The 21,313-nt window shown below is 31.4% G+C and overlaps 1 protein-coding gene across 3 annotated transcripts in view; it reads left to right on the forward strand.

Moving 5' to 3' along the window:
* The window catches only part of LOC147079684 (uncharacterized), a 30,366-nt gene extending 14,793 nt beyond the window's left edge, over positions 1-15,573 (forward strand). For all 3 annotated transcript variants that reach the window (XM_085943115.1, XM_085943134.1, XM_085943125.1), the window contains 5 exons: positions 1,265-1,564; positions 4,831-5,015; positions 5,206-5,314; positions 12,146-12,310; positions 13,135-15,573. In XM_085943115.1, the coding sequence (XP_085799241.1) occupies positions 1,265-1,564; positions 4,831-5,015; positions 5,206-5,314; positions 12,146-12,310; positions 13,135-13,317 (942 nt within the window). In that variant the 3' untranslated portion in view covers positions 13,318-15,573. The remainder of the gene's footprint in view (positions 1-1,264; positions 1,565-4,830; positions 5,016-5,205; positions 5,315-12,145; positions 12,311-13,134) is intronic.
* The last annotated feature ends 5,740 nt before the right edge of the window (positions 15,574-21,313 follow it).

A 21,313-nucleotide genomic window follows, 5' to 3' on the forward strand; every position in this document is an offset into this window, starting at 1 on the left:
TGACAATATGTATGAATAATTAAATCATTTCCCCATATATAGGTGCTTTATAACAGTCGAAAATTAATAGTTTGGGATATATTTTGGAAGCTGTTTGACAATCTGTGGAATTTGTAGGACAGATGTATATGCCATTGTAATGCCCTGTCTTTTCTCATCTTCGAATAAAACCATTTTTGAGACATCAGATACATTTGAATTTGTATTGGGACACATAATGTATTAATAATTAAATGATTTTCTCATATTTAGGTGCCGTATAGTCCACAATGAAGAGTTTGGGGTATATTTCGAAGCTGTTTGAACAATCTGTAGAATTTGTAGGAAAGATCTATATATGCCATTGTAATGCTGTCTTTTTTCATCTTCGAAATGAACATGTCATGACCACATAAAATGATAATTACCATAAGGAGTATTATTGTAAACGTCGTCATTTAAAATGGGAATTATTAAAACCATACATCAGCTGTCATTTTTAAATTATTATTTTGTAAATACATCCACAACCAATATTACCACATAGACTAGATGTGGCATACTTTCATTTGTGGCTTTCATTTTTTCATTAGTGGCTTTGATCATATCTTATTTAAACATTCAAACTGCATGTAGTGAATTCCTATACGATTTGGAATGAAGGAATGTATAGCGTGACCATACAGACTATAATATACAATGCAGCAAATGTCTGAGTAGCGTCATTTGCGAGGGCAATTTCATTTTTCAGATAATGTGTCAATGCCCCTTTATGTCTTATTAAAAAATCAAGTACATATTACTCAGTCAAAGATTATTTTACACACAATGAAATACATTCTTTGATGTTATGAAATGATATACTTTCTATTCCATAATATATTTATTCAAACAGGAACTATCAGGTCATAACAGGATGCGATTTCATTTTTTTTTTTTATTTTCATGTTGACCATAAGATAACATTCCCAAGAATGGTACATATTAGTTACACTGATAAAAAATTCAATACAGTATAACTTTGTTCAACACATTCGTTCGTGGGCGGATGCTGTCTAAAACAAGTCAGTAATATGACACATTCGGCATTCACATATTACAGAAACAAAAAAATTTAAATAAAACTTAATCGAAAATTATTGTATTTTATAGATATGTAATAAATGTAGCAGCTATTTAATTGGTTTATAGCATGACATAAGTTTAACATGATGGATACCTAGTACAAAATAGGTACATTTATATTATTCTGACTGCGTATGCTTACACTTTTTATAAAATCTAGGCACAAGAAACTGAAAGCACGAATCAGGGAAGCAGCACCCATCACAGCAATGCTTCAGCTGGAGCTAGTAGCACTAGCAATTCCTCCAGCGCCTGCCATGCAAGTACTTCCAAGGAATCCTCTGTTGAACTGCATCCGAGGAAGAGGAAGATAAAGGCGTCCAAGGAGAGTCACAGCCACACAACTGTGTCCAACACGGATACGTCACATTCATCAATCAAGATTGACGATTCGCATACCACCTCCCACTGCCACCCGCAGATGAACCCCTATCAGATGTATCTCAATGTGAAAAAGCAGGTTGGTTATTATCCTAATACATACTCCTTAATATTTGGTACACTTACATAATATCACAAATTATGAATAGAATTGAATTGTGAAAATTTTACATCTCTCATTAGATATAATTAGCATGCTATTTATCAATGTGTCGCAGTTTTATGTGATATTTAGTTATCTGCTGTATTTATTGCATTCAACTGTTCAACCATTCGTCGCTATATGATTTGTTTCCCGAATATCCATTTTTGTCGAAATCGACATTTTAATGCAGTTCAATTTCTTTTATCGAACACTACCGAAATCATTTATAAAAATAATATATTTTTATCTAGGAACAGAGATATTTTTTTGAAAAACCCGAATACGCCATGTTAAGTTGCAATTACTCCGTGCTGTTCTCCCGAATGTCCAACTATTCGTACCTGAATATCCAAGTTAATTTTGGTCGAAATAAATCTCGGCTGAGTTTTTATTTCCCGAATATGACTTTTAGCCAATCAAACCGCGCTGACGCCGTGCATCTCGCTCCCACATTCACGCTGTCCAGCTCTAAAACAATCACGCCCACTTTCATATTTTTCGGCCGTCCGGAGTGCTCTTTCAAATTTCGTTTTATTGATATTGTTTTTAAAGTTACTATTGTTTTAATAGTGAATTCATCAAATTTGAAGAGATCATTTATAACTGATACATCACCAGTTCGCCCTGAACTTATAGTAAAGTTTTGGAAGTGAGTATTTTAACCTGAATAACTGCATTTTGTTTTGATAAATGACACAAAATCCCAACGGTTATATGAATTCTACAGTATGACCCGGCAACTACTATGACGTAAAAAATAATTATTATTTCAAATTATTATTAATCAAACATTGTTTGTCTTTATTTTACTTTTAATCTAGGCATTTCTATGAAAATAAAGGCGATGCTTTTATTTATTTTTGAATGCGCTGATAGTTAATTTAATTTAATATGTATGTTAGTAACTATTTATTTGGTGAATATTATATACTTAGGATATTGGTACCTACCTAATATTAGCAGCCAATGGTAATTAATTTATAGATGCTATTATTTTGTGTTGTCATTCCAATAGTAAATATATAATATTTATTTGGTGGTTTGTAATAAGTTTAATTGTTAATTATATAAATATATAGATATAATAATATACAGATATATATATATAGATTTTTTTTTGGAAAAAGTATTAATATAAAATTGTTAGCAAGTACGAGTAAGTACCATCATAAAATATTGGAGAAATCCGTGACGTCGGTTAGTAATTGAAGTAGTAGATACCTACTTTTATTTAATAAACAAAAACCGATCGCCGATAATCGCTTGATTTTGAAGAATACTGATGAGCAGGTATTAAAAGGCCAATAGTTAAAGTTTGTCGTCATAAGTATGTCACCTCGTAGCATAGTGGATAATTCGTGGACTGTGTCGTAAACCCAAGAGATGCAGGACGATTCCTGCCGGGTGTCTTACTTTTTTCAAAAAGATTTTTTCTATTGGTTACAATATATTTTCTCAGAAGTGATTTTCAAAATTATGTATGTTCAATAATTAGAGTGGTACATTCTTAAATCTTGTGAATTATTCGTTGAATAAAAAAAAGAATATTAAAAACTATTTTATTACTTATTACGAAAAAAACCGAAAAAAGCGAATGCCGCATGTTATTATTACCTACGAACTTGGGTTATTACGATCATTAGATATTTAAATAGTAAAAGTAATCATTAACAATTATTATTGTGTAAATAAATATAACATTTGAGGTGCTTACTTTTTGACCACTCAGTAATCCGTGGGCCGTGCAGCAACACACTACGGTCTTAAGTCCCGAACGTCCATGTTTTGTCCCGAATATCCATTATTCTGAGAGAGCGCTAAAAATTTCCCGAATATCCACAACGAGTACTTGTAAATAAAACGCATTTTATGTGCATTTACTGATTTATACCAGTATATTATTCTTGGAATCTATTCTTAGATAATGTTGCAATCATACAGTGTAGAAAGAATGATTGATACATCTACTGATATTTCAATATACGACAATGAAATTTGTTTTTCGTCTCCTGAAAAATTGACATTTGGTCTATTCGGGAAACAAATCCTATAGCGACGCATTGTAAACATAATATTCATTAAATTGATGCTTTGGTGATGAATAGGATTGCAAATCGTCACTGTTCTGGCAGAAAACACTAATTCGAAAAAATGACATATTGAGTTAGTACCAAAATGTTCCTTATTTCAAACTTTACGTTTGGAAACCTTCTTAATAAATAAACAGTCTTTATTTTAAAGTCATCCTTTTAACGATTACTTAATAAACTCACATGATAGATCATTATTTCAAACATTTTAACAACTTCAAAGTCAAATTACTTAAAACTAGTATTCTCCAGTTGGTGTGTTTTGCCAGAACAGAGACGAAATATTCTCAATGTATTATGTGTCCTTCAGGTGCAGCCTATCTTAGCAGCCATATTTAACTTTAAACCAAAACTACCACCTGTGCACACACACTACATATCCATTTTAGTAGCAATGAATTCGCATTTTTACCAATGTGTATGCAGATGGTAAATCCACTTGATAAATTCTTGACTGCTTATGTGGTTGTTGGACTAAGCTTGTACAAGCAAATCACGCTACAAAAACTTTTCATTGTTTGTATCATGCAAAAACAAAAATAATCAGAAACCCAAATTAAATTGACATGATGTATATTTTTGGAGCATAATCAATGTTGAAATGTATTTTATCTACTCTGAAATTGAATTGTTGGAAGTGACAAAGAAACACCGCACTAACGGTCAATTAGGCATCTCTGATATATTGTTGTTGATTCTGCATCTCTGCTATGCGCATAATTGGGTAACTAAGTTTACTAGAACAATCAAAGTGGGTAATTTTCAATTGAAAAAATTGAATATGATGTGTTTCTAATGAAGTTATTCGGGAACTTAATTTTTAATTCCGTTGACATGAGAGAAGCGGTACAAAGTAATATTGTTAGATGAAGGTCAATGTTTTTCTGTTGTAACTTTATCTGTTAATTAATTGTTATTAAGTCTAGGATCTTAAATTTTGAATGATTATGACTATTTTTTTGATAATGCAAGAAAAATGTCATCTTGTTTCGGTGCCTAAGTATCTAGTTTTATTATATTATCTAAATGTCCTGTAAATTATTGTAATAAAGGTATAAATAATGAAGTTGTCAGTCATTATTTCAATAATGAAATATTTGAATGTTTCAGATTGAGGGTCGCCAGAAGAGCCTCTTCCCCGTGCAACCGAAGCCCCCAGAGGGATTCAAAGATTACCTGATGAACCGATCCACATATGTTCTGAAGAGCAACTCCAAGCAGCAGCCGATCATCAATCCGCCGCAGTCCTTGCCTCTTCAGATGAGGGAAGAATTCATATCGCAGGAGAATGAACGGTATAGATGATTTTTAATTCTCGATTTATTTTCACCATAAAAACGACATGTAATTATAGAATAATGAAGATTAAAAATCAGTATTTGTCATGACAAATATTTTTACATTTTTTCTGATACAGAGGTTTGCGATGGTCATGACAATATATAATTAAATGATGTTTCACGAATGTTTATTAATTTTTTCCAGACATGCATTGCGAGTGCAACATTTAGTGGAGAAAGAGAAATTGGTGCTCGCAGTTGAGCAAGAAATCTTACGTGTTCATGGAAAAGCTGCACGAGCTATCGTTAACCAGGTATGTAACAAGTGAAAACACTTTGTGCCATCACTCCATTGTTAACACTTTAGCCTTTTCTTGATGAATTTTGGGTAGTTTTCGAGCTAGAACCTAACTTATTATATACATTTCTCCTATCGAATAATTATTGTTGCGTCACCCGATACATCTATCTATACCAGGGATGGCCAGTACGTTGATCGCGAAGGTATTTTTGGTTGATCGCGGACATAATAATATATTGTACTATTTTTTGTGAATTCTTCTAAATTTCTTGTCAATGAATGGAAAGAGGAATTTTTTTTCACTATGGCAAATGAAAAATATATTTGTACTTCGAGTGTATCAATTCCGAAAAGAGGCAACATTGAAAGACATTTTCAAACCGTCCATGAAAACTATGATGGAAATTATCTGCCTGGTACTGAGTTGCGTAAAAATAAAGTGAGACAATTGAAATCACAATTATTGTCTTGTCAACAGTCTTTTCTCACCAAGTTTAATGAAAAATCCAAGACAGCTACCGTCACTTTGTTGGTGGTAGCAGATATTTTAATGAAACATAAGAAATCCTTCGAAGACGGTGAAATATGGAAAGAAGGTTTATTAAAGCCGGGGAGGCATTATTTAAAAATTTTAAAAATAAAACTGAAATAATGTCTTAACAGCTTAACGTCCGCGGACTCGTATTTAAGTCCTTGAAAAACATAGGTTACTGTCCGTGGACGCGTATATGTGTCCTACGTCATACATTACATTCTATTGAAAAAATACTGGGTTATAATTGAGTTTGCTTTCAAATGTCGATGAGAGATGGTCGTGTACACATCAACGTATTATTTAACAAAAAATAAAATATTATTTTTACTAAATAGTTTTGTAAAAATAATGCTAGATGGTACACTGACGTGTGTGATAATAACACGTGCCTTTTTATTATAATATTTTTGTATTTTTAAATTTTGTTGGTTTATTTTTCTGCTTAGCAAGAGAGCGTATCCTCACACATATACGTAATACACACATGCAGTAGTAACACTGATGCTGGAATGCATGCACCTTGAGGCCTCTTGACTAAATAATATCGTAGTATTGGTTATTATTACACTATGCGTTGTGATTTATGGAATCGGTCATATGGCATTTTTTTTATGGTGCCGAGTCATTATTGATGACCGAAAACAATTATTGACGTGTTTATAGGGAAGTTGATAATAGTACGACATATTCAAACTTAGTGACAGCGGTTCTCAACTTATGTTCACGAAACAAATAAAAAAATATTTCTTTGTACTTACCACTCATTTTAGCATCCAGTTTTTTGGGTCACATAACAAACACATATTATTGTTACTTTAAATCTATAACCTTAAATCTAATTATTATCATTTTGTTTTATTTTTATCAATATTTTTTTTTTGAGTGGTATGTATAGAAGCACTTGTCAATATGAAGAGGTATTTCACAATTTTTGCACATGTAAGCTGTGTCTTTTCTAATTCCATGGGCAGAACAAACACGACATTTTCTTCTAACATTTTTATTGCCACTTAGGATTTTTATTGGCTGATGATTTTTCAATTTATCTGATAGCCTGTTTGGTGGATCGACAGCACGGGCACGCGAAGATGTGGAAGCAACAGGTGAAATATCTTCGGCATCTGAAGATTCCACTGAATCTTGCAACCATCCTTTGGCTTTGGCCAAAAGAAAATCTTTGAATTATATTTTACTGTTGGGGTTTAGATTTTGATATACGCGGAATGAATTGAATAGTGCACATTGAAATAAATAAAAAACTACTTTTTTTTGTCCATTTCATCGTTTTCCTAAATATCGGGTAAGCTGCTAGGTATTGATCAGCACGATCAACACCTTTCATATGTTTGTTGTAATCAATAATACATTGAGGTTTGATGATTGGAAGGCCGGTTGTTCTATTTCTTTTTCCCGTGTCTGTCATTTGGCTATTATGAAATGTGGATATCATTCTTACATCCCTCTTTTTATTAGTTTTCCACACATGGATTAGAGTTTCACCCTTTCTGGCATGCTTGGTTTCTTGAGGCTTTAATTTTATTTTTTTTAAGGATTCCGGTAAACCTCTGTTTTTCCGAATTGTTCCGCAAAGTTCCGTTTTTCGTAAAAATAAATCTTTAGCTAGTGATACACTATTGTAAAAATTGTCTGCATATACCCTGTGCCACTTATCCATATATGGGTTCAAAACGCTCATCACGGTGTCAACCAATCTTCCCGCATTTCTAGTGTATAATTTTAAATTACAAATATAACCGGTGTCTGACTCGCAAACCATTCTATTCAATATTCCATATTTAGTTATTTTCATAGGATTGAAAACCCGAAAAATAAGTCGGCCTAACCATGGAATCATTCCTTCATCCAAAGACAGGTTTTGTTTAGGCTTATAAACATTATTGAATTTGCCTAGAAAGTAGTCTAGGATTGGTTTTATCTATCTACATTTTATCTACAGTCTATCGGTGCTGTTTGCAATTGTTAAATTATTGACAAAATGCAGAAAAGTTAAAATTTGCCTAAATCTATTCCTAGGCATAGTTTTGCTAAAAATCGGTGTCTCAATTAGAGGATCTGTTGACCAACAGTCGTTTAAACACCCCTTGTGAACTATACCCATTATGATGACTAAACCAAACCACTTTTTTAGTTCACACACTGTAACATCACGCCATTTTGCTGTCTTATCTACATTTTTATATTTGTGGGATGTTTGTTGATGGTATAAATTTGTTTCCGAAATTATCGTATCGAACAAATCATCGCCAATAAATAACTCGGTCACTTCTTCAATGCTTTCAACATTGTTAGGAAAAATTTGCACCCCTGAGACACCTTCAAAGGCTTGATTATCCCTCGGTGGGTCAAACTCACTCCAATCTGCCGAGATATTGTCATTATCACTCTCACTTTCACTGGATGAAAGTAAATTCATTGCGCGCGGTCTAACTGTACGTACACTTGAATCAGTATCACTATCGTCCGCGTCATCTCGTTCACAATCACTGGGAACCCCCGACAATGCATCCTCAAAATTTTCTAAATATGTTTCATCTCCTCCGTCCATTTTGAGGTGATTAAAAATAAAATTTATATATGAAAATTATAATCATAAAAGATTAGCAAGAGAAGAGCAATTTTCGTGACGTTTTGACCGATAGATAGTTCAGAAGAGACTGAATACAATTTACTTGTATAGATTGTATAAAAACTTATAAGACACTACCCAGATTTTTTTTAATACCTACTAATAAGAGTAATATGAACCTATGATTTCTCAGAATGACTGAAAAAAATAAGGAAACACTTACATGTGGATGGGGTCGATCTGCAACAGGGATGATTTGAGAAGCAGAGATTTTTAAACTTTGGGTATTTATAATATGATATAACATTATCATATTTGTTCGATAATGTTTGTAGCATGATTTTATCGTCGTTCTTATATTTTTATTAGATATTATTGTGGGTCTATGAGGGCAGATAATACTCACAAAAGATACAGTATGGGTAGGAAAAGCTTTTTTTTTCCACTTCCTCATCAAAACAAATATAGTTTCAAGTAAAATAATCTATTTACAGCTAAATTCTTGAGAATAGTGTACTTTTTCGTGGTTTAAATCGTTCTAACCATCTGGGTTTCACCTTTCGGCATCTTCAGATTCAGTATAGGTCTATCGATGACGTAAACATAAGTTGCAATTGTGTATTTACCAATCAACCCATAAATGATAGGTGGAATTTGTTATTATCCATAATATATTTTTTTATGATTTTCTAAAATATTTGTATTCTACAATTGTATTTAAAGAGTTCATCCAATTAAATTCTCACACATATGAACATAAAAGCAAAGAAAACAATGTGAAAAAGTAGATTTTACATATTTAAAAAAAGACCTTTTAGTAGATTTAAGTTTTTTTCACTACACCACATAAGTATGCAACCCACAGATATAGAACCACTGCTCAAATGGCATTGATTTATGCGGCGAAGTATCTGGAAGCCATCAAATCAAATTTGGTTAAGATATCTCAATTGGTTTACAAGTTATAGTGAATTTAGTGAAATGACAGTTTTTTGCGATTTTTTTGCAAAATCGCCCGGCCGCCAGGTGTAGTTTAATAAAAAACCATGCGGACATTAAGCTGTTAATCAATGACATATCATTATCAAGAAATACAGTCATGCGAAGAACACAAGTGATGAGTTTAAACTTGGAAGAAATTCTATTGGAAAACATTAATAAATGTAAATTCCTATCCTTGCAATTTGATGAATCTGTATCTTACAGGGATATTGCACAACCATGTGTTTTTATTTGATTGATTTTTGAAGATGCAGTCGAACTCAGTTATTACGATCTCGGACATAGCAAGATCTTGGATGTAATCAGGAAACATTCGTTGACATTTTGGTTTATGATTTTCTCCATACATTTATTCACTGTTATATCGAGCAACTTATCGGATATACCGAGCTAAAATACTGTTGATGTGTCGATCGTTTAAAAACATTTCGACCCTAAGCAATAAAATTCGATCGGACTGGATGCCGCCAGGGTCGGATCACATTTATGACACTAATTAAGTGTCTAAGTACCTACCTAATTGGTGTTTCGCCAGCAATAATAAAAAAGTATCCACGCATATGGTTGAAAAATCCAAGGGTTGTGAAGTCCGTAGGTACCTACCAGCGTTCATTACAATAAAGAATTTCTTTTGTAGTTTAGAATGCCATGCTTGTTTCGAGGATTTTTACGATGGTTTTTAGATTTTTTATTTTTGACTTTTTGTGTAATGTGACCGCTCATTTAAAAATACCTATTCTCTGATATAACAAGTAACGCTTATAATGAGCAAATTCAGTCGGTCTTCCTTGTAATAACCAAGTTTGACTGTATGTTTACCACTGAACGACTGAACCAGCGGAGAAAATATACTTAATGCATTTTAGTCGTATATTAATCATACTCCATTTTCTATTCATAAACTAGTATTGGTAACAACTGATTGAGCTCTTGCTATGGTTGGGAATCATGTTGTGTTTATTACTTTATGCAGAAATGATGAAGCAATATGTACCTACTTTCATCAGTTATCATTGCAGTATACACCTTTATTATACAACTTTACAAAGAAGGCAGATTAAATAATTATTAGAAGAATGTGGATTGGAAAATGGCGAACTTTTGTTGCATACAGAAGTAAGGTGGCTTAGTCGGGCCAAGTTTTTGAAGATTCAGAGATATGTTACTTGAAATTAAACAGTATTTAACAAAGAAGGGACCTGAATATCATCAACTAGATGTCAAAACGTGGTTGCTTGATCTTGCCTTTCTCTGTGACATTACAGAAAAATTAAATTAATTGAATCTACAACTTCAAGGGGGAAAAGAAGTCATTAATTGATTTGATTAGTGCAGTGAATACATAAAACCAAACTTTCGCTGTATAAACAATAATCAAAGGAATGTGATTTAAAAAATTTGATAATATGAGGTCCGTGTGTAAAGATATGCAAAATATAATGGTTAGTCAGTATTTCAATCACATTTCAACGTTGCTAACGAAGTTTAACGTGCGATTTAAGGGTTTCTCTAAATATTAAGATGTTGCTACATTTATGTCGTTCCCATTTAATGATAGTGTAAACGGGGAAGAAATAGCCATAAAAATTAATATTTTATTAGATATCGATTTTACACACCTTGCCACACTTGAAGAAGAAATATTTGCACTAAAATGCGATGTCCTGAAAGCCAGAGCTTTAAGTCTTGATAATTTTTGGAGCCTAATTTGTGAAAACAAATATCCACATCTTTGGAAAGTTACAGCATATTTAACTTGCTTTTTTGGTTCTACATAAATCTGTGCAAATCATCTTTCTCAATGAATGCAATCAAAACGAAGCATTGCTCACGATTGACTAATGGTAATTTGACTGCGTGCTTACATCTAGCGGTAACTTCATATCACGTACAATACGACAAAAAAAGTTTCGGATGAAAATAAAAAAATAATTTTATGATTTCTAATATTCGATATACAGTAAAAACTCGTTAATACGAATTCCATGGGACCGAAAATCAAAAAAAAATTCGAATTACGAATTATGAAATGTATGGGGGAAAATATAAAAATTTTTAAAAATTTTTTTTTTTTTGATTTTCATTAATTTTGTTTCCGATCATAGATGTGCCTACCGAATTGGGTCATAAAATGTCAGGATTATTTTTATTACCTTAGTAATTTTTGATTTTTTAAGAAAAGTCTGTCACAATTTTCAATGACTGGCTTATGAAATAGTGTACTTTATTACGATTTATTGAATATTTTTGTATGCCAGGGACTCTGAAATCATTTCGAATTACGAAATTCGAATTAAAGGTATGGTTTTATATGAAAATAATGTTCAAGGGACTTTTTTTTTCGGGATAATTTTGAATTACGGCGAAATTCGAATTATCAGTGTTCTTACTAACGAGGTTTTACTGTATAGGCAAATAGTGTAACTATGTCGAAATTACTGTTAATGTGTACTTCATTTTATTTAGAAGCGAAATACATAACAATTATATTATTGTCATAAATTCGATTTTTTCGTTTCGTTATTTTTTATATGTATAAGATATCTGCTTTCAAAATACATATATACATATTTGAGTTATAAAAATTGGGTTTTTATTGTTCTCGCATGATATAATTATAAGCGATATCATTCGATCGCCATACATAAGTTTATCAACTAGTCGAACCTAGAAAAAAAAGTGTGGCCAACCCTGATCTATACTGTGTATCTCTATTGCAGTCCTCACCATTCTCCGTGTGCATGGTTATGAAAGATACGGAAGTCTACAATATGTTGACTCCGGAGCAAGAAGAGAAGGAGAGGAACGCTCAACGCCTGCGCTACAATGGTCGGCTTTTCCTCTCGTGGTTGCAAGATGTGGATGACAAATGGGAAAAAATAAAGGTACTGGTCGAAATAAATAATTAAATATTATTAAATTAAATAATTTTTCTAGTTATATTATATTATGATATATTACATTAATCATTATTACTAAATATTTATGAAAATACATGCATATTTATAGTGAGTTATCAACTTATGACGGGGTTCCGTTTCGCCACCTAGGTTGTAAGTCGAATTTCATTATAAAAGGCAAGTGCTTGTTGGATGAAGCGGTATACCTTCGAAGATCTATCGGTACCCGAGTCTATATTTTCAAATTTTTGATTTGGCTAAAAGCTGCATCCATGTCTTTTAGCACAAATTTGTTGGGTGGTTCTTCAAGTTGGTCTAGTTCTTTTAGTGCTATTATATTTTAAAAGCTATGTGTCACAATATTTCTTTACTTTTGGAATGAAAGTGCTGTCAAACCAAACCTTTGAAAAGCCGTTGTGTCATCCTTGCCTTTTTATTCCAACAATAGTGTAGCGGTAAAGTAGACCTTATCGATTCTCTTGAAGGCTCTTGGACTTCTAGAATGAGAAATCAAAAATGGCTTTAGTTTATATGTAACCAGTGACATTTCCACCCAACAAAAGGGTTACAATCTTTACATGCTTTAAAGCCAGGCATGCACTTAGCTTCTATTTGAATGTATCTTCGCATTATGATAGCTTTCACATTTTTTAAATTTTGAGGTGTATGTATATATAATTGCGGAGTCACCATTTCTGTCTCACCAAATATCCACAAACAGAAAGAAGTCTCTTGCAAAATATTTGTTGCACACATCATAACAATTTGTCTAGTTGACGAAAGCTAAGTTGAACACATTTCATTTGCAGGAAGGCATGGTTAGAAGACATCACACAGAAGCAAAGTCTTTACATGCGACGCAAGCCATGAGCTGGGAGTGGAAATTGAAAGAGTTGGGCCACTGCGACTATAAAACTACCCCAATGATCGAACAAACACATGTGCCGATGGTTCACGTGTCAGATGATTTTGATTTGCTAAGTCCAGAATAGGTTGTTGATTGTTTATTTTTTTTCTCTTATCATCATTGTCTTTTATTTTGATTATTATTTTTTAATTCAATATAGAATGCACACTTCATATATTTAGGATTCATTCCAAAAGATCTCTTAGGCACAATAAGGATAATATTAAAAAAAAAATACGCATTTCAGTTCATTCATACAAGAAGTTTTAATGTTTAAGTCAATTAATGGTTAGTTTACTTATTTGATACTTGCTTCATCCGAGGCTTCAAAAAAAAATCACATTTCAAACATTGATTTTAGTAATCCAGTTGAATGAATTTATCTTAATTCTACCGCTTTGTTGTAAAGAAATAATAATTTATAAGTGTTATTTTTGCAGCGTGTTTGTCATATTTCATGTACAGATAGGTAAATGATAATTAATTATTGACTATTATATCATAAGTCTTAATATTAATGAAAATAATTGTATTTGGGACAGTGTCTGATTGTCTTCATATTTTCATCATATTGATGTTAACAATTTTTTCTTTGATTATATGAAAGATCATAATATTATATTTTGTTTATTTTTTGGTGTCTGCTACGGACAAGAACATTTTTTTTAGGTAAATACATACATTTATACGGGCAGTTAATATTTAAAAAACAGTCAGTGAAATGTCACAAGCTGTGTCATCAGCATTATTCAATCCAATTTTTTCTTTTATTTATATTATTTTCAATTTCAATTGATTTTCGGTTATTCTGTCTAGAATAGACATACACACACTCAGTGGCGAAGGGTGACTTTTGGAAAGAGGTAGGCTGTGGAGATCAGAGAAAAAGAGCATAGGTACTTGTCAGGTATACTTACGAGAGATACGAAGATAATACTTACGATATTACCACTGATGAGTAGGTGCACACTAAAATGACAACGACACACTGAATCATTTTACAACTGTCAGTTAAAAAAGAATATTTATCAGATACATTGTTGTGATAATATCTAATATAAGTTTTTTTTTGCTGTGTGCAAATCTATATGAACCCTTGACCTTCCAGCTTTGATAATACATACATTTTTTAACACAACGTCAAACTCGAGAATGATATTCTTAAAATTTGGAAAACTAGACGTTTAATAAATACTTATATATTTAAAGCACTGACAAATTACTTAGGGTACAAAATAAGATAATCTATCCACATTCAGAACACAATAAATCACTGAATTTTGTCTAACAAAATAAAACTATACCACCGTGTTTGGAACAACAATCTGACTGAATTATAAATTATGTTTGTCTATGACTGAACTAATCTAAATAATAATCACGAGATACAATTATTTGTTATTTTTAAAAACAATTAATAATTATATCTGATTGAACCCAATAGACATTATTTTTTATAAATCTTATTTATTTATTATTTGCTTAAAGCGGCAGGCATAGACAATAAAATTTGCATAAAGAGTTGTAAGCTGAGTCTCGAGCGCTTTCCAAACGAGACAAAATTTGTAGACTTGCCTGAAGAGATGAGTCATCATAAGTATAGAAAACAATTTTCGATTATGATGTCAATAATCGTCATTCAACGAACAGAAACAGATGTCACTACTCGCGCGTAATTTTTTGTTTGATTCTAAACTTGACTAATTTAAACAGTCGCCATTCTAAATTCAAATGCTGACCATAGATGACTCAATATTTTAAAATATTCCACATTTTATTAATGTATTTAAATTTGAAATAAATACTTAAAGATATAGTTTTCCTGAAGGTAGGCTTTAAATAATCGCTTAGTATGGACCCTTCGCCACTGCACACACTATCCGAACCTTATATATTTTTTCTAGTTTAAGATAATTATTACTGTATGTATGTATGTGAATATTAAATGTTTAGATAATGTGTAATACTGTTAATTGTATTAAAATGTATTAAGAATATTTATATTGTGGGTTAATCCTGCAACCATTGTGATATTAAATAAAAATTCTGTAAATAGATATTATTTTCAAGATCTAGATGTGAAGGAATTTCATTCAACATTCATTTCAATATTCAATTCAGTTCATCCAGAATTATTTATGTTATAAACTTCACAGCTTTGGCTGCGAATTCAAATTTAGGAATATATTTGGGAATAGTTTACATTTCATAAAATATCCATTAGTATCTAATGCTTCTGATTATCCACATCACTTTGGTACCTTCAGCTTTCATATTGTCATCAATGTTATCGACTCCACTTCATGTTATTTTCTGAAATTGATAGTGAATAAAATATTTTCTCTGCAAATAATACAACTGCCAATTTTATTTTGTAGCTACCACCCACCCATCAAAATTAATTTTTCCTATTTCTGCTGTACATTGTCAGAATAGTATAAAGTATGTTGTGGTTAATATTTTCAAAATATACAAATTTAAAATTTTTAAATACCTATCTACTACAGTAAAACCTCGTTAATAAAAATTCCATGGGACTGAAAATCAAAAAAAAATTCGAATTACGAAATATGAAATGTATGGGGTGGAAAAAATTTTAATTTCGAAAAAAAAAAATTTTTGATTTTCATTAATTTCGTTTCCGATCATAGATGTGCCTACCAAATTTCCGATACAATTCATTCAAATTAAAATCTGTGCAGATACCATGTGTCACTAATCCATTAATTTAAGTTACCAAGTAGCTAGAATTATAGAAAAATACGAAATATTTTTTATTTTTCCAATTTGAAGAAAAGTCTCACAATTTTCAATGAATGGCTCATGAAATAGTGTACTTTATTACGATTTATTGAAAAATTTATATGTCAGGACTCTGAAAGCATTTCGAATTACGAAATTCGAATTAAAGGTATGGTTTTATTATGAAAATAATGTTCAAGGGACTTTTTTTTCGCGAAAATTTCGAATTACGGCAGATTTTGAATTATCCGTGTTCTAATATTAATGAGGTTTTACTGTAAATGGTGGAATCTATATACAGTAGAACCTCCGTAATTCGAAATCCAAGGGAACCTGAAAATTTGATTTCGAATTAGCAAAATTCGCTATAAACTGAAATTTTCGAAAAAGTGCGAAAACCACAAATATCTCAAATGCAATTTTGGTAGGCGAAATAATAGTAGTATTTAGTATTGAAATTCATTGTGTTTATTTATGCAAACGCCAAATTAATCACAATATCAACTACCTATTAAAATGACCAATGACAGATCGTTATTGGAAATATTTTGCATATCTATTTACATTGTATTGTAGTCCACTGATTAAATAAAAGACTTAAATGTTTGGTTATAGCGGCTTTTGTAAGTTACATAGTGTTATAACGGGTTTTGAAATACTTATTGAAGGTTATAGCGTATTTTGTTAGGGAATATTTTAAATCTCCCATTAGTGGCGCGTGGAAGGATGAAAAAGGGTTACATACATAGACTATAGATACATCTAGACGCCACCCGTTGCATTGCTAAATGAAGCTGCGTGCCATGCGTTTGGTTTGTGGGCTTGGTTTATAGTATTTTGGTATATTTGGTGTAAAATTATAGTATTTTACATTTTGGGTTTATAGTATTTTGGTATATTTGGTGTAAAATTATAGTATTTTACATTTTTCGCAGAATTAAAATTATAGTATAGTACTATAATTATAGTACGGTTGGCATCACTGGTATGAATAGCATATTTTTTCGTTCTCACAAAAATAATAAAAAATATATATAGGTTTGTAAAGTTTAAAAACGTATGAGTGACGCGGTACTCTCATAATTTGACTGTAAACATGTTTATTTCTTCGATTCATATCTGAAATTTAATGAAACAGTTAATTAGCTAAAATTTGCAGAGAACGTATTTAGTAACATTTTATATTAATTTATCTGCTGGGTGTCAATATTTAGTGTATACAAAATATTATATATATTAGAACAAGAATTTTAAATGGTTTCGTGAAAATGTATTCTTTGTAAAAAATATATTAGAGAAAAGAATAGTTTTAACCAGTTCATAATTGAATTACACGCCACTGGAAATTTTGGTGATGATCCCACGCATTTTTAACACATTTATGTCTAATTTAACTTACCGTTTTCGGCGCATTTCGTTGACTCCAAGATTTTGGTTGGCTCATACTGGACATTTAACCATATTTATAAGTTCGTTACACATTTTAAGACTAAAAATCTTAAGAATATCATATCAACAAAACAGCACTCCCGCAACTCACAACATAAATGTACATGCGGCCATGTTGCATTTAGTCTGATTCTCGCTTTTTATTGGTCAGTTGTGTTATAGCGAATTTTGAATGTAACACATAGTGTTATAGCGTGAATTGATTGACACATTGATTTTGTTTCATAAATGACAGTAAATCGTAGCGGACTTTGAAAGAAGCAATAAAATTTCTAAGAAGTGTGTATTGCCAGTCGTGCTAATATTTTTAATGGGACAAACAGTATAAACACTAAAAAAAAGATAAGAACATAAGTAGATACAGTTTATTATTGGAAAGATTCATTGAAAAAACAAACCCGCAATAATTTTGTATGAGCACATTGTTCAACATGACAATATAACAGTGGCGAAGGGTGACTTTTTGAAATAGGTAGGCTGTGGTAGTAACCATGCATGTCAGATATATTTGCGGGAAATAAGAAGATAACCCAATATGAATAGGTACGCTAAAACGTAGAAATTTCAAAAGCTTAATTGGTTTGTTATAATTAGTTCATAAAACTAAGCAATTAGCTTGAATTACTTATGTATTTTCCTAAACATTTATAAACGTAACATACGCTCAAAATATATTACCTATCATGTATGAATATATCCGTTGTTGTATATGTATTATGTTCCATAACAATTTATAATTTGACCCGTAAAACTAGACATTTTAAAATACTTCTATATTTAAAACACAGACTTAGGTAGGTACAATATCAGATATCTAAATTGTCTAACGAGTGAACTAATGAATAAATAAAAATCACGAGATAAATTATTTTATATTTTATTTTTATCAATACATATTTATGTGATTTAATGGCATAGAAATTATTTTTTTAAATTATCTTTTTATTAATTATTTTGAATAAATGCGCTCTCGCGACGCAAGCGCTAACGAAACAGCTTGCACATTTGTATGCGGGACGCCAGACATTTTGAAATTATAAGAAAAAAACTTCATATTGAAAAACCCGTCGATTAACGCAAAAATAATCCTATACAATATGTGAAGTGAAACGCGGCGTGTTTTATTTTTTTAAACTTTCAAGAGATGCCATAGATGGTGCTTATTGAAATATGGGAAAAGATCGTAAAATTATGACAATTAAACGATAAATGTCTTTGGGGCATATTGAATATATTATTATTTGTGATTATATAAATAGTTAATATGAAAATAAAACTATTTTTCTTAAGAAGGTAGGCTTTAAATAATCGCCTAGTATGGAGTCTTCGCCACTGCAATATAATTACATAGGTGCACAATAAAATACTTAAAATAAAACACTAATTAAAATACTAAAATTAATCACTAGTAAAAGGATTTCAAGTTATACACATTTATATTTTTTTTAAAATCGATGTTTTTTAAAATATATATAAAAAATATTAAAACGATGAATTAGTCAAAAATCTACACCACATAAAATCTAAAACTTAATAAACTACATTTTAATAATAAATATGGCCATAAAATATAATGTAATAATAAGATTTGACCCTGCAACAAATTCACATTTTATTACATTTTTTTACAATTGCCAGTTTATCTTTAAATTTAAAAAAAAAAAAATCTTTTTAGTGTTTTCAGATACATATTTATTAATTACTATAGTTGAAATTGTAAATTATCAAAAAAAATCTCAAATTGCAAGCTTCGTATTTTTCCGTTAGGTGCCTCTTTTCGCCTCTGATAGTATAAGCATCCCCCTTAAGAGCAGTGTGATGTTCTACAATAGTATTCCCCAAAAGATATTCCGCGGAACCCCACGGTTCCACGAGGTAACATGAAGAGTATTTTGAGTGTGTCCAGTATAAATTTTTTCTTGTTTGTCCAAGATTTGTATTTGGACGATTGAAGATTTTTAAACTAACTTCCCAACTAGCTAGACATTTGAAACTTTTAGAATATATCAGAACACGACGACAATGTATTCTTTTAATACTTTTAGCCATTTTTAAGCAGAATTGAATTCATTTTCAGTTAATTCTTTGTATGGAACCTAGCAATGGAAATCAATATGAAATGTCAAAATGACATTTTAGTATTCTATATTTATTAAGTATTTCTATCGAGTACAATAAATAGTTTAGAATTGTCAAGTTTATATGATTCAACCGAAAATTTAAAAATGTGGTATATAAAAAGTTCTTTTTATCTTATAATTATTTAGTGTTTTCTTGTATGTTTAAATAAATTCACTTAAATTATTGAGTGGTCGGCACTCGTCATCATCATATTACTATGAAGCACTGATTGCAACCCCTTTTTGTGGTAGTCAAGCAACATGCGACCCTTCGCCATATTGAATAAATAGCTACATATTTTTATTAGTCGGGAAACACGCGAATATAAATAATCACACCATATCAAGTTGCATCGCTTAGCAACCTATTTTTAAATGTTGATATCTACCAAGTAAAATAGCGCAGCAGGCGATTTTTTTACTATTAGAACAAATTTGTGATGTGTATTTATCTTACTAAACTGCTCGACCTCCAACGCCGGGCCCACCCTAAGCCTGGGCCCCCAGGCTAGAGCCCTGTCAGCCCCCCCCATTGTGGGGGCCATGCCATACTTTGGTTGATTTGTAATCGTGAAAATTACTATACTATCATTATTTCAATGCCATGACTGCAAAGAATTTTCAAGGGACATACTAGTCTATTTATAATACAATAGATACCCTTTCATTTATTATATTATATCAGCTGTCGCAAAACGTTTATATGGTTTGAAAATGCCAAACATCAATATAATTCTGACACTATTACATATTTTATTTTATTTACACAAATTTCAATCGAAAATTATTACATGATTGTTTTTGTTTCAATCATGTAGAATTGACATGAAATCTGAAAAGCATGACATGACATCAGTGACAAATAGTTTCGCAGCTCGAGTGTTAATTGGCTGAGCTCCGATTGATCATTGAACTGGCCCTGTGTTATTGCGACTTTGTGTGTGACCGTAGTGCCATCTATTTGTATGCTGTATTTCATATACTAGATACGGATCATTTGCTGTCTTAAAAGCTGGAAATGGAATATGAACCGAGATCTGGAACCGTAGAATCCACTTATTATGGGAATCTGGAGGTCCCATTATTCTATTATTATTCTATTGGTTTTTGTCGCTGTTTACACAAATTAAAAAATCGGTGTGTGTACTTATGTACGCGCGTTAGAAGTTATACTTCTTTGGCGTAACAAAACAAAAACAAAACTTGTGATAAAAATTACACACTCAAGCAAAAGGACCGCTTATTGGAATGCCGTTGGTTTATTTCTATACACTTTAACTTATATTACTAAATTATATAATGGTTTCTCGTTGTTTTTATTTTTAAAGTACCAACTGTCACTCTGACGTTTAATAGTTTGTTTACGGAATTGCAAATGGCCGACAATAATAAATTCGCTGCCTAGGCAACGGAACAATTCTTGACTATAATATTATATTGTATAATCATCACGATTGCAGTATCATACTGTGGCGTAAAGGTAGTGCGTTCAGCTGATAACCGAACAATCGGTGGTTCGAATCCAATCGAGTGCGTTTGTTTCGTGTGAAAAAATAAATTATGTGTTACATGTCACACGCCAAAAATACACTCTGATATTATTTCCCAAACGCGCCAAAAGAAATATAACTTCAAAAATATATTACAGTATACTAGTGATTCCCATCCGTGTCTGCGGAACCCTGGGGATCTGCGAGAATTTTTGGATCCATAGATGCGATAGATGAACATCCCCAGAAATAATTGTTAAAGTACAATAAATAATAATCT

This window comes from Rhyacophila brunnea, unplaced genomic scaffold (genome assembly GCF_057557595.1).
Source record: "Rhyacophila brunnea isolate RB1 unplaced genomic scaffold, BYU_Rbru_1.0 scaffold_1, whole genome shotgun sequence".
NCBI classification, from domain to species: Eukaryota; Metazoa; Arthropoda; class Insecta; order Trichoptera; family Rhyacophilidae; genus Rhyacophila; species Rhyacophila brunnea.